Raw genomic sequence first — 13677 nt, 5'->3', positions numbered from 1 at the left:
GGCGATGAAACTGACTCCAGTCATATATCAGCCCAGCTGGACGGAGTGTTTATTATTACAACACAGCAAGGGAGTGACAGAGGGAGAAAGCAACAGAGGGAAAGATGGCGGAGTGGTGGGAGCAGTGGAGGGGGGGGGATTAAGGCTGGCTGGAGAAGAGGAGAGGTAGGAGGGAGGATGAATAGAAGAAAAAAGGGAGTTGGGTGCTGTGTGGTGCTAAGGGAGAGGGCTGTGCCATGCTGCCAAGGTGTCTGCCTGTGTTTTTTTTATATGAATGCATCTGTGACAGTGCATGTTTTTTTTAAATGTTGACACCACCAATTGAAGAAGCAGCTAATAAAGAGAGAAAATTGGTAGGTTTGTTTAAAAAAAATAAATGACAGAAACTCAAAGACAAGTAAAATCAGAGGTAACCAGGCAGGGGGTTGATGGAAAAAACAACACAAAAACCAACATGAGGTGTTGCTGGTTTGGGCGGTTGCCCTGCCTGCCCCCTCTGTCTCCCTCCTCTGTCTTCCACCACCTTTTCTCCCCTTCCATGCCTCCCTTTCCCTCCCGCTTGCCCTCGCAGCACTGTTGATTAATGTGGGATGAGGCTGGCCCCGAAACAGAAGCTCTTTTCAGTGCTGTCACACTGGGGAGATGGAGAGGCAAACTGTGGCCAAGGTGGATTTAACCACAAACACATATACGCACACACAAACACACACAAATACACTTCTGACCAAGCGAAGTGGATGAGCCCAGCACGCCATCAAAGGCCTGGTATCTGCCCAGAGAGTTTGCCAGCCTGCCAGCAGTACAGTGTGTGTGTGTGTGTGTGTGTGTGTCTGAGAGAGAGCGAGATGCCTATTTTAAAATGTACACAGTTCACAGTCAGTGTTTGCATGGGTGCACATTTTCTCATATATGTGTTCTGTGTTGATTTGTATCTTTGCGCCCATAATCAGTCATATTTTTGGCATTTTAAAAGGTGTCAAGACTTTCTTGTAATGATTTTGGTAATAACTCAGTTGTTTCCTGGCTAAAACGGCTATTTTATTCAACTAAACATGAGTGTTTTAGGGGGTGTGGAAGGGCAGTTGCAAACACGTAAATTCACTTGGGTAAAGTAGGGCAGGTAGGCCTGAGCAAATACGAAACATGAATTTTAATGATCGGTTTTCTTTAAAGAACAATACTTGCCTTTTTTTATCATACCATTATTGACTGAAGTTTTACTTTTAACATAATTGATCAATAAAAAGCATCCATTTTTATACCACAGGTGCATATAAGGCTGCGTGTAAATGTGGAGTCATTTTACCAAACCTCACACTGATGTACAACACTCCCTTCCTATTAACTTCAGCCGACTAGCAGCGACATCAGTGCAGTAACAGCTAAAACACAAACCTTGAAACCATAACCGGAGGCGCTATAAAAGCTAACCATGCCTGATAAATGCAGAGACATAAATTCCACTTTCCCTATTGGAGGAGTCAGTGAATTGAAAGACGTCCACTTTGTGTGCTTAGCATGCTGAACCACAAAGGCAGTGGAGCGAAGATGTCTTGCTTTTCTGGTAAGCAGATCTGCTGAACCAAAGCAGGGGCGTTATCCCCACAGGCCACCTAGATAACATCTCTGTGTGCTTTGACCATCACAACACATCCTTATAAACCACAGAACAACACCCTTCAGGACAGGACTGCTACTAAGTCTCCCTGTCCTTTTGTCTCTATTACTGTCTGCATGTCTATCCGACTGTCCCACTGTCCCACATTCTTTCTTTTCTGTACGGTGTCCTTCATACTGGGTCTGTCTGGACAGCAGTCCATAGTATTTGTACAGTATTACTATGATTAAAGCTCTGATACTGATCTTTGGTTGGTTTCCAGAAGATTTGTCATAGAGTATGCTAAAAAAAAATTAGATGAATACCAATTAAAACTGTAATATTTTCCAATATTTTCAACTGTTGCTTAGCAAACTTAGTAGGTCAGCCAAGCTGAACGAACTAAGACTATAATAATTGTGTTCACTTTTTCACACTGGAGCATCAGAAACATCAGATTTATGTCAACAGCAAATAAAAAAGGTTTGAACACAGCCCATCTGCTTTTAACGTTTGTCCATCTGCTTCCATGTATGCTAAACTTTAATCATCTCTCTGTATCTGCTTTTTTATTGGCATCTCTATTTTGGTGCACTAAGTCAATCTTAATGTGTACCTCTGCTCTCCTTAGTGACTCATAGGAAATAAAATGCACCATTTCTTTTCGTGGTTTTACTTTTCCTGAAGGAATCTTGAAGCTATTCCATAAATTGAATATGGACGGAAATATGTTTTCAGGAAAAGGTTAAAACAGATCTGGCGGTGTGCGAGCATGCATGAAAGCAGGTAAGATTGAGTAGTTTTCTCTGCTTCTGAACTGAGTTTGTCAAAGTGCACCTGAAGGTAAAGGCACAGGAGGACGGCCTGCTGAGTTGTGAAAGTCATCCATCTATGTCCGTGGCACCATAGCCCACCCCCTCTAAACTCTCACATGGCTGGGGTCAAAAATCCTATAAGTGTGTGTTATGTGTGTGTGTGTGTGTGAAAGCGCAAAAAGACAAAGTGGAGAGGAATTTGAAGAAACCTTCTGTATATGGTAGATGTCAAAAATGTCACTGAGATAAAACAAAAGTGTGTGTGTGTGTGTGTGTGTGTGTGTGTGTGTGTGTGTGTGTGTGTGTGTGTGTGTGCTTTCCTACCTTGTAGGTCCGACAGGAGGGGTTGAAAGCATTTGTTCCACAAACAAATAAGGTGTCTTCATTTTGCTGCAGAAGGACTTTGATGAAATTGTGACACTCATCCTTCGGGGAGAGCAGGGCAGGAAAAAAAGAAAGAGAAAAAGAAGAAAGGAAGTCCATGGTGACATCTGTATCTGTAGCCACATGTGGGCTGTTATTTTTTTGCTTTTCTGTCTTTTGAAGTGCAGCATGTGGCACGCGGTGAGCAGGGAGAGGCATATGTAACAAACACAGTATCGTGACATGCATTTGATCACGGCACATAAAGGCAAATCCGCAGGAGATTTTAATGTGCCATTTAACGTCTTCTCAAACAATCATGAACGTGTTATTAAGTTCAGGAAAAAAATAAAGTTATACAACCACGAGATATGAAGATTCCCACTGATATGCTCTATAAATTCTGACAGCAGAAGGTTATATGAACTGCAAGAAGTGTGTTATTGCACCTTCAGGATCTTGTGTCTTTAAAATGTGTGTTAGAGTGTCTGTGTGTGTGAGTGAGAGAGAGAAAGACAATGAAACAGAGACTGTGCGCAATTACATCAGTTACAGGTTGTCTGCCATGCACAGTGTGTGACTGACTAAAAAAAAGTGGAAAAACGTGAGTGACGTTTGCTCTACAAATGATGCACGGAAGCTGCAGTGTTTGTGTGTTTGAGCGTGTGTGTGTGTTTTCCTTACCTTATGCTTCCCTTTCATTCTGCACGTGTCCACATCTCCCTGTCTGGACTTCCATGTCATTTTCTGTAGAAAAAGATGGAAGTGAATTGAAGCTAAAGAGAAAAAGAGCGAGTCACAATAAAGGAGGCTAAACAGTGAGGTGGGAGGGGGAAAAAACAGACAGCACTATGGAGCTCAATAACCCATCTCTATTAAGATCAATAATCATCATTTGAGATTCTACATCATTGATTTCTCTCATGAGGTACCTGCTCTGAGGCAAACTTTATTCTAAGTTTGTTTGGAGATCATTTTACCTCCTTGAACATCGAATTTTCTGCCAGAGGGAAGGAAATACAATACTGACCCCGGATCAGAACAGACTGTCCAAGGACAGATCCGTGGACAAATCTGTGGATTAATAGGCTTGCCATCCTTGCGTGTGCACATACCCACACACACACACGCACTGCCTTGACCTGTGGATCAGCCCTCTTTTACTTGTCACTCGACTACAAACAGACATACGGGTAATTATACTTAAGTTATAGCCATGCACACAAACGTACACGCACATACACTCCACGCCTGTCCCTGGCCTGTGTCACCTGAGGGTCAGCTCCCAGCCGCAGGTTCAGACCACTATGTACCTGCCGCTGTTGTACAACATGTTTGGAGCTCAGCCACTGATTAAAGACCCTCGGTCATCAATCAATCTGCGCGTCTCCCACCAGCCTTTCATCTGCAGCCTGCTCTCATTAAGACCCACTTGCCAGGCTCTGACATTGAAGTGGATGAGGTGGAGGGATTGCTGGTTGTTGTATACACGAGAATGGCCTTGTCTGAATTCTGTTTGCATGCATTATGTTTAGGGCAAACGATGCTAGCAAAGAGTGGTTGAAATGGAATAAAGAGTGGGTTATAACAGTCGAGGCCCTATGTAAATATGAGGCCCTTTTTTGAATAATTTGAAACTATACAATGGGATCTTCTTCACCTCTGCATCCATATTGTCTTTCTTCTGCTATTCATCTAACCTTTGCTTTTGCTCTCCATTTCCTGCTCCTCCCCCCTTCTCCTTCCTCCCTCTCGCTCTTCTTCCGCTGTCCCCTCAGCTTCCGTTACGCACCCATCAGACCTCTCGCTGTCCCACTGATGAGCGTGGATGACGCAAGCTAGCTGATTGATTAAATAATCTTCTTAACAGGGTCACCATGGCGAACGCGCCAGGTCCAATCGGTGAGCGGGTGAGTAAGACTGCTGGCAGGCACACAAATACACCCACATGCACATACGTACACACTGTGGCAGTCAGAGTGAGGTTACACTGTCAATCACGCAGAGAACAACGCATCCTCAAAGAGGCAGACGTCTCACTCACCTTACTGAAAAATATCTCTTCACTGTTGGCAGTGTCTGTGTCCACTGTGTATATATGATCCCTGCAAGTGATTGAGGGAAAGCGAGTGAGGAAGGGAGAAAGAGATTGGGAGAAAGAAGAGGGAGAGATGAGAAGAGGTCAGACAGCAGCAGACAGTCAAAATTCAACAAACAATAAACCCATTTCTTTTCTTCCCTCTCTGTTTTCCCCCTGCAGGCAGCAAACAGCGTCAGAAAATGGGGCTTTGTATAAACTTTGTTCAAACTTCAAAAAATGACAATAAACAAAAGGAGGCCAGATCTATTTGCTCTGTCAGACAGAAACAGTCAACAAAGGTTCGGAGCGCCGTGGCGCAGGCCTGGGGACAAAAGCCTCTTTGTCCCAGAGAAAGGTCTTGGTGGGGGGTGAGGGAGGAGGGAAGGCTTGAGACGGGAGGTGCCAAGTCACTCAGAGCTGTTCAGGTCAATTAAGCCTAGTGTTTGAGCCACAGGAAATCTATACTAACACTCATTATAGCTCAGACAAGAAGACTTATGTGTGTTGGCCTGGAAATATACAAGCTTCTCCTGTGTTACACAGTCCAGCCATAAAGGCCCCAGCAGGGCATATGGAAGACATAAAAATCACAAGGGTTAACTACATCTCAGACAGACAGACATGGCTAGTTGACCAACCATGCCGCTACACCTTCTTACCGTGGAGAATTGGGGTGCGGACATGGAGAGGGGGAATACAATGGTGTAGAGGTGGGAGGTAGAAGGTGTAGAGGTGGCATGAACGGAAGAGTCAGAAAGGAAAGCTGGTTTATTTCTTTTAAGGAGAGAACCAAAGGTGACCGTGCCAAACGATGTAACCGCTTTAATTTGTTGAAGATTAGCTGTTGAACGTGTTTTTAATCAAAGTGTGTAACAGTGGCATCATCAGACTCACGGCTTAATTATATTCCAGCTCCCCAACCTGCGCTTAGCCAGCCTGGCTGCCTTGCTCTCTCATTAACTAAATCTAATAAAGTCTTTGGAGGAACAGGCATCTTGAAATGAATCCACTTATATCGCTTTCCTGGGGGCCACCTCAGTCTCATCGAGGATAAAACCCAGTCTACTGTACATTATCAGCCACAATTCTTAAATTGAATAATTAATCTTTAAGAGTGGTTGAAATTAGGAAAACATTTCAGCTTTCATCACATTTCCAGAGAGGCCAGGGGCTAAATACCTGTTTTTTCTGTCGGTTTAACTTCTGAAATTTCTCAAAGAAACTGTAAAATACATCAAACGAATGCCTGTTTTCTCTTTTTTAATTTCTCCATACTGAGGCTGTTTATGGTTTCTATAGTAACTGTCCAGTGATCAGACCTATCAGTATAAAAAAATATACATAGTCAATATCATCGCCGTCATGAAATACACAAAAATTCGTTAAGCAAATTGCCATTTAACACTTAAGAACAAAAAATGTCACACGTTCAGTTTTTTTAAAACCCTTCTCAAACTAATTTTCACAGCACAGCGCACTCAAAAGTCCATTTTTATGGACAATAATGACTCATTTCAAAGTTGGCCTGTGGATTACCTCTCATAACTAAATGTTTGTGATTATTGCTTTCAGCTGAAATAAAAAGAAAAACCTTTTCATGAAAAAAGCCAAGAGCAAAGTCAGCTTTAGGTCACTCAGATTCATCCCATGGCCTTCCTTCCAAGTTCCTTTGCTCAAGCAAATGCCAGATGCTGACTGTCACTGCGCAGTCTGCCGTGATTAAAAACTGAGCAACAACAAGTTACAGGTTGTTGCGGCTCAGGCCAAAACCACAATCTCCCCTCCAAAATGTTTTTGATTAGGCCAAACTGGTTCCACTGCCATTGAACTGCTCGGTGCTAATTTTTCTGGACTGATTTTCCCGGGTCAGTCGGTCTTGCCTTTTTCAGTATTCCTTTCACTGCAGTCAGAATTACATGTTCTAGAGTAAATTTAAAAAGCTGGCTTATAAAAATCAGCACCACTACATTTAAAATAGTGGAAAAACAGAGACACATTTAAATGGAGATGAAACACACGAGGTGATAAAAACAGTGGATGATGATCACTAAAATGTTCTGATTTGTCTCCTTAAGTTCAGCAAGTTAACTTGTTTTATCTTTATATTAAAATTCAAACTTCATATTGAAAAAGACCTAAATAAATCAAAAGCTATTAAATCAAAGGATTACTTAGCGGATTTATTGTAATCCCCTGGGTTATTTTACTGTCTGCAATTTTAAAACAGCTCACGAGCAATCTGTAATTGACTTCTCCATAATTTTCAGTAGTAACCATCCCAACGATTCTCCCTGACTTGTGCCTCTCTTATCCCGGTGCTGACAAAGTCCTCTGGGCTGAGGCCTTCTCGCCGCAGGTTTCTGGTTCCAGCAGAGATTAGAGCGAGCCAAGCGATGAGGCGCTCCTCAAACATCCTGACTGGAGATGGGGGAGTACAATGGAGCGGCTGTGTCTGTGTCAACACCAGCTTTCCAAACACACACACACGTGCACGGAACAACCCCCCACCCCTGAGTCTTTACCCCAACAAAATTTCACATGCACCCTTTCCCCTATTCAGCCCTGCACCTGAACTCATATTACAACACAGTCACTTCCTTGTGGTCTCTGAGTCACATCAATGAAACACGCAGAAGAAAGAAAAGAAGCAGAGGCAGAGTACAACATGTATCTGTACAACATTAAACTGGATGTTGTAAACATCAGTACTATTTTTTTTTAAATCTGAAGTTTTAAAATCAATTATCTACCTTCCAGGCATTCAGTATTCCAAGTTACATTTATCTTTTATTATATGAAAGTCAACTTGCAGAGATGAAACCTGCATAAAACACAAGATCCATCACCGTCACATTGTTGCTAATTTGTTATTAGTTATTGTCATGAAGTATGATCTGACCTTTTAAACACTTTAAAACTGTTACTATTATTTCATTCTTGATTAATTGATTAACATTCAGCTTATGTTATGACAAAAAATGGTTGTTTCCCACACTCCAATATAGACCCCCTAAAATGTACATTTTTCTTGTCATATAAACCCACCCACAAAATATCCAATGCATATTTTCTTAACAGGATAAGTTCTGAGAAAAACAGCACATCTTCACACAGCCAGTATTTTCTTGAAAACATACCTGAAATGAATAATGGATTTTTCTTTTTTCTTTTTTTTAAATAGTTGCTGAAAAAATTGATTCTTGGATTATAAAGGCTTCATATAAACTTTTCACTCTAAAGTCTTCGAGAACGGCACATAAATTGATTTTCTTTTTCAGATTTTGGTGGGTTGAAGGTAAGTCATTAATTTGAAAAACTCTCAGGAAAATAACCAGGAAATGTTTTACTACTATTTTTATGTTACTACAAAATAGGAAACCTTCATCGTAGATGTCACTTTGAATATATTTCAGCATTTCATCTGATGGTTTGCAAATATTTTAGCCCCCCACAATAACCCCGCAACATATTCTGATTTCAGAGACGCTCCTGCCTGCTGAGCACAGTACAGACTAAACAACCTGTTGTGAGTAGAAGCTTTTGTTCTGCTGGGGCAAAAGTATGGCAAAGACCAATTTTATTATGCAACATCCCATTTCCATATGTGCTGAGCAGTTCACTGTGAATACAAAAATAGGTGTCCTATTGTCTATTGTTTTCAGGCCTGGAATCCATTTGCCGCTCTGATGTACGAATTTTACTTGTAAAATTATTTATGAGAATGAAAAATGTGATACTCTGTTTAATTTGCATGCAGTATGCAGCTTAATCCAGGTGTTTTAGATCAGATAAGTGTCTTAGAATCAAGTTTTGTAAAGAATTAGAGAGCATGGCATAAGTAATAATGACTCTTAGCTCACATAGATTATCCACAGAATTTCTTCTTTGCTCTGCTCCCTTTAGGAGTTCCCACACTGGATCATCTGCCTCCATCTCATCCTGTTACCAACATCCTCTTCTGTCACACCAGCCTTCGTCTTTCACTACATCCATGAACCTTCTCCGTATTCTTCCTCCTGCCTGGCAGCTCCCTGTTACACATCCTTTGCCCATTATATCCACTATCCCTCCTCCGTACATCCAAACCACTTCACCATTCTTTCTAACTTCAGGAATATTAGAAGTCATGTTATTGGTATAGTCTACGCTTTATTGTTTTTCTGAACCTCAATACTTTAAAAATGAAGATTTACTGTGGGCTACAACTTGAGCCGTGTTGTGTTGGCCTATATTTGTTTGGCAAATTGGCAACATTAAAAGAATGAAATATCTGCACTTAGCAGCTCTGCAGTGTAACTGTAGACACAAAACTATCGCTGGATTACTTCGGTAGTGAAGAAACTGAGAAAAGCCTAATCATTCCCATGCAAGTCGTGGAGTTGGCAGGAGTTTTGTTTTTCTCTTATTTCTCATGAGATTCATAGATGTTTATTCATGCTGAATGTGGGAGATAAATAATTACATCTCCAGATCCTGTAAGATGCTCAATTTGAGTGTGTGTGTTTAAAGTTACAGTTTTGACACAACTTGCAACAATCAGCTACGAATTCAAAAGTGTTTACAAGGAGCTTCTGCTGCAGTAACTGTGAGAGGTAACCCTTAGCAAACCTCTCATTGTTTTTAAAAGACCAGTATGCACCTGTATCTTTTAGTTTAGGCAGTATAGTCTCGTGCCCTCTGCCGACTCCTTCTCCTCGTCTTCCCAATAACCTCCTCAAGAGGTACTCGTCACATCTTGAAATCTTTGCCATGCTCTTTGCAAGTTTTGCTTGTTCTGATGTTAAGTGAGATTTTTTAAAAGCAAATGCGTTTGACCCGGTCTTTACTTGGCTACAACTTTAGTGACTTTCTTAGCTAAAATCCACAGGGTGCTTTGCTGCAAGTCATTCACTTTCTCATAATTTTTCCGCTTCCAGCTGTAAATCAAACAGTCTGAGGATGGCACAGTACTTTAACACAAAGGAAGCGGTTCTATAGCGCTGTGGTGCAGATGATGAAATTAGAAACACCGTGAGATTGTGAGGAACGAGAAATAACAGGCGTCTTTGACAGTGGATGAACGCGATTGGGTATCAATGTGAATCACTTGGCGTGGGCTTCTCATTTCCCGAAATCCTGGGACAAAAAATGCGTGAGTAGGACGGAAGGTATGCAAATATCCTCTTAGGGACAAAGATGGAGACACTGTAAAAAAATGGGTACACAGTGAGAAAGAGCTGAATGATCCAGTCAGAACAGTAGACTAACTGAGCGTGGGCAAGAGTGTGAGATTGAGTGCAACAGAATGACAGAAAGGGTCTGCGTCGGACATGTAGCCATGCGTGGCCACGAGAACACAGGCTCTTTGTGTGGAGGAATGTCGTTTTCATAACAGCGCATTTCTTCTGGGGTAACCACAGGCCAGCGCGGTCCATCTGCTGGGCCTTTGTGAAACTATCTCCCACTCCAGTGGCAGAAAATAGGGGAACACAATTAGAATGCGCCCCGCACCTTATTCCACCATTCCACTTTCCGCAAACCTAACCCACCCTCCCACAGTTTCTCTCTCGTCACCCTCTTCACCTATATTCCCCTTTCTTCACCTATATTCCCCTTTCTTCATAACTGGATCATGGGTGGTGGAGGATGGCCCATTCTGCATTGTTTTGGCTTTCACTGGTTCAAATCCTCTTCACAAAGTAGGCGGGAGGAAACTGGGGAAGCCAGCAGGCACCTTCAGGCTGTGAAGGGAGCTGTTGAAGTTCTGAATGGGCTGAGGGCATCGAGAGGCCCTCGGTGATGTGGTGGCATGAAATCCAACAAGCCAGGGTTCACTCACCCCCAGGCTGAGGCAGGTTGTTCTTTTCGAAGGTTGAATTTCTCATTATGGTTTTCAGCATTCCCTCCACCTTTCCTTTTGTGTGTATTTGTATGTGAATGTATGTGTGTTTTTTGTGCGTGGCTGCTTCAGTAGGGTAAGGGGCATGTGTTGAGGGTGCACTCTTGGAACAATTAAGCAGATATGCATAATCACAGTATAAGATGAACCTTACCCAGTAATCTTACATTTAACTTCCAAGGAGCTCAGTATGGGAAATATTTTGTTTGTCATTCCTAATTTTTAATTAATTGTTTTTTTATTCCCTTGTAATTAAATTGTGAATTGCCTGTGTAGCCCAATTCTAAGAACATGCAATTAAGCAAATTGTTAACATACAGTAAAATAATGCTCAGGATGTTCTGTTGTCTAACACATTACGATATGATAGTTTTAACTTTTGCCTATAAACTACATTAATTTAAATTCATATTCTATACGTGCATTTATCAGGACACCATACATTTTCATATAAACTATCATAAAGGTTTTGTAGCATCTCAGTGCCTTTTGCAGGCAGCTATTACCCAGCTAACCAGACAAGCAACGAGAACAATGTGGCACTAATTCTAGTGCAGGAGTATACTCCAGCCAGGCTGTGTAAATATTTTTCTTATATGATCTGCAGCAAATGTCCAAAGAATGGGTGAAAGGACATTTTTTCTACATGCTTGCAGAGTTATTTTATGAAATTAAACTTGTTCCAATTTTCATTTCAGGTGATTATGATTACCGAAGCTGCAAAAGTTGGTTCAGAGGGTGGACATAGCTGGATGTCGTCGGTGCTGCGAGGAGAGGGAGAGGAGGCAACCGTGTAATCCCCATCATTAGTGGGTTTTAACAGGATTTGGTGGAGCTACAATAATAGAGACTCTAGTGGCCTCCACTGCGAGACCCAAAGAGACCCAACAGGGAAGAACAGCAGCCACAGAGGCATGGCTGTTCTAGAGGATTCAACGGAGACAAGGTAATCAGGATTTTTGAGTGTGCGTCTGTGAGCGTGTCTCGCTGTAATCACAAGTTTTGGTCTTTCACTCACGGTGATCACTCTCTCTCTTTCTCTCTCTCTCTGTGCGTCCCACACACACACATTCTGTCTCTCTGATTCCCATGCTTCCCAGCCTCATAGAGGGGTGTAAACAGAGTGTGGTTGGTGTTACCATGGTGAAGGGTGACTGTGGCCTAGGAATGGCGACTATGCCCTGCATGTGGAGAGGTCTAGGATATGCTCGCAAGGCAGGGTATATAGCAACACGTCCACACATACCCACAAGCACAAGCATGTATGGACTGTCTTTATCATTCTCTGCATGTCTTTTCTCCAGCTGGCGTGAACCTTTGAGACACCTATTCATAGTTTCAGCCATCACGTCCTTTGGCAACACTAGGCAAACGACATATTGGAAACAGGCCGTGACATGATCGTACAGACTTTAAACAAATATCCGTGTCAGTTTAACTTATGTGCCAAATCAAATTTTTTTTAAAAAAAACATACGTCTATCTTCTGAAAGCAATTCTGAAATTTCTAGACTGACTTCTTCATCCAAGGTTGAAGTATTGCACCTGCCTTTGATGTCCACACACACACACACACACACACAGTTTTGCTGAGCAGTGAGTGATTATCACCACTATTTTGCCCTTATCCTTTGTATTTACCTCCAAATAAAGGTGGTCAGACATTGTGAGGGGATAAAAAAAGAGTGTTAATAAGACTGCTTCCTTATGAATATAGAGAATCTGTAGGCAAGGGATGAGATGTCTGGTACTGGAAACTGCTTATAGTCTGTTGATCAAACAGGTTTGGGCAGTCTCTGGTTGGATGCAGGCAAACAGTTGTGGAGAGCAATTGGCAAAACCAGTGGTTACCTTGAACAACGGCTTTTTTTAAAGCATCCAAACAGAAAGTCTTGGTGATCTGTTTTACCTAATCAAACATTCTCCAGAGTCCAGCAATTTCACTGGGGAGCACAGGATTAACAAAATTTGCCAAGATGTCATTGAAACTAGAAAAAATATATCCCAAAAGAACTTGATCTAAACAAAAAGTATTAAAACAATAAAATAAATGTTTAAGTAAGTGAGGCTCTTTTAGGTTAGACTTAGTTTGCAAAGTTTCCAAACTAAAAAGCAGTTCTCATGAAAGTGGAGGTTTGTGACGAACTATTTTGTTTACAGCTGAAGACACACACACACACACCTAGACACACAGACAAAACTCTGACACACACACACATGTGCAAAGATCACAATGATGAATCTCCCACTGCACCATGATGAATTCCCTCTGAATGGAGTACACAGTGTACCCTGACCATGAAATATGGACCTCTGGGATGCGAGTCCTCCCGCGTCCGTCTCTCACTGAACAAATTATTGCTTTTACCAAACGTGACTCTGCTGCTAAACATCTAAAGTACACATGACAGCAGACATGCATAAACTACCAAGCTTGCACATTAAGATGTTTTTATGTTCATTACCTGCACTTTAATATACACCATGTCTCGGTTTATCATGGATAATGCATTGTTGATTGCTTCAAAGCAATCAGTTTGCTCCAAGGCTGGATCTGGTGGTCATTAGTATGACTTCACAAACACCTCTTGGCATAACTTCCATGTTTTATTTTCATTCTACTTTATTTCTCTTTAAGATCTTATTAGCAGAAGATCTGCTGTGCATCCCTTCTGTTAAGGGAAAATATTTAAGTAAAAGTGAAAGAAATCAATACTATACTCAATCCAGTGCCAGTCTTATTAAATCCTAACAAACAAGAGGGCTTTGAAAGGCTGCATATGAAAAGACTGCAGTCAGATATGTTATCAAGCTGTAGCATCCCTCTGGATAATGCGCTTGATAGAAACTTGGCCATGGAATCATATTCATAATATTAAAAACCTAAAGCAGTCATGAACTGAATACATAATTAACACCCAATATATACGAGTCTAATAAGGCT

At 41.6% G+C, this 13677-nt stretch overlaps 1 protein-coding gene across 3 annotated transcripts in view; it reads right to left on the bottom strand.

Annotated features, from left to right (window-relative positions):
- Positions 1-13677, bottom strand: part of sema6a (sema domain, transmembrane domain (TM), and cytoplasmic domain, (semaphorin) 6A) — a 104063-nt gene that overhangs the window by 40724 nt on the left and 49662 nt on the right. For all 3 annotated transcript variants that reach the window (XM_003451108.4, XM_005473450.3, XM_025896900.1), the window contains exons 4-6: positions 4820-4880; positions 3460-3522; positions 2737-2838 (exon numbers count right to left, since the gene is read on the bottom strand). In XM_003451108.4, coding sequence (XP_003451156.1) covers positions 2737-2838; positions 3460-3522; positions 4820-4880 — 226 coding nt within the window. The remainder of the gene's footprint in view (positions 1-2736; positions 2839-3459; positions 3523-4819; positions 4881-13677) is intronic.

The sequence above is a fragment of the Oreochromis niloticus genome, linkage group LG12 (assembly GCF_001858045.2).
Source record: "Oreochromis niloticus isolate F11D_XX linkage group LG12, O_niloticus_UMD_NMBU, whole genome shotgun sequence".
NCBI classification, from domain to species: Eukaryota; Metazoa; Chordata; class Actinopteri; order Cichliformes; family Cichlidae; genus Oreochromis; species Oreochromis niloticus.
Note: the sequence above shows the minus strand (reverse complement) of the source record. Positions and strands in the feature narration are given on the sequence as shown.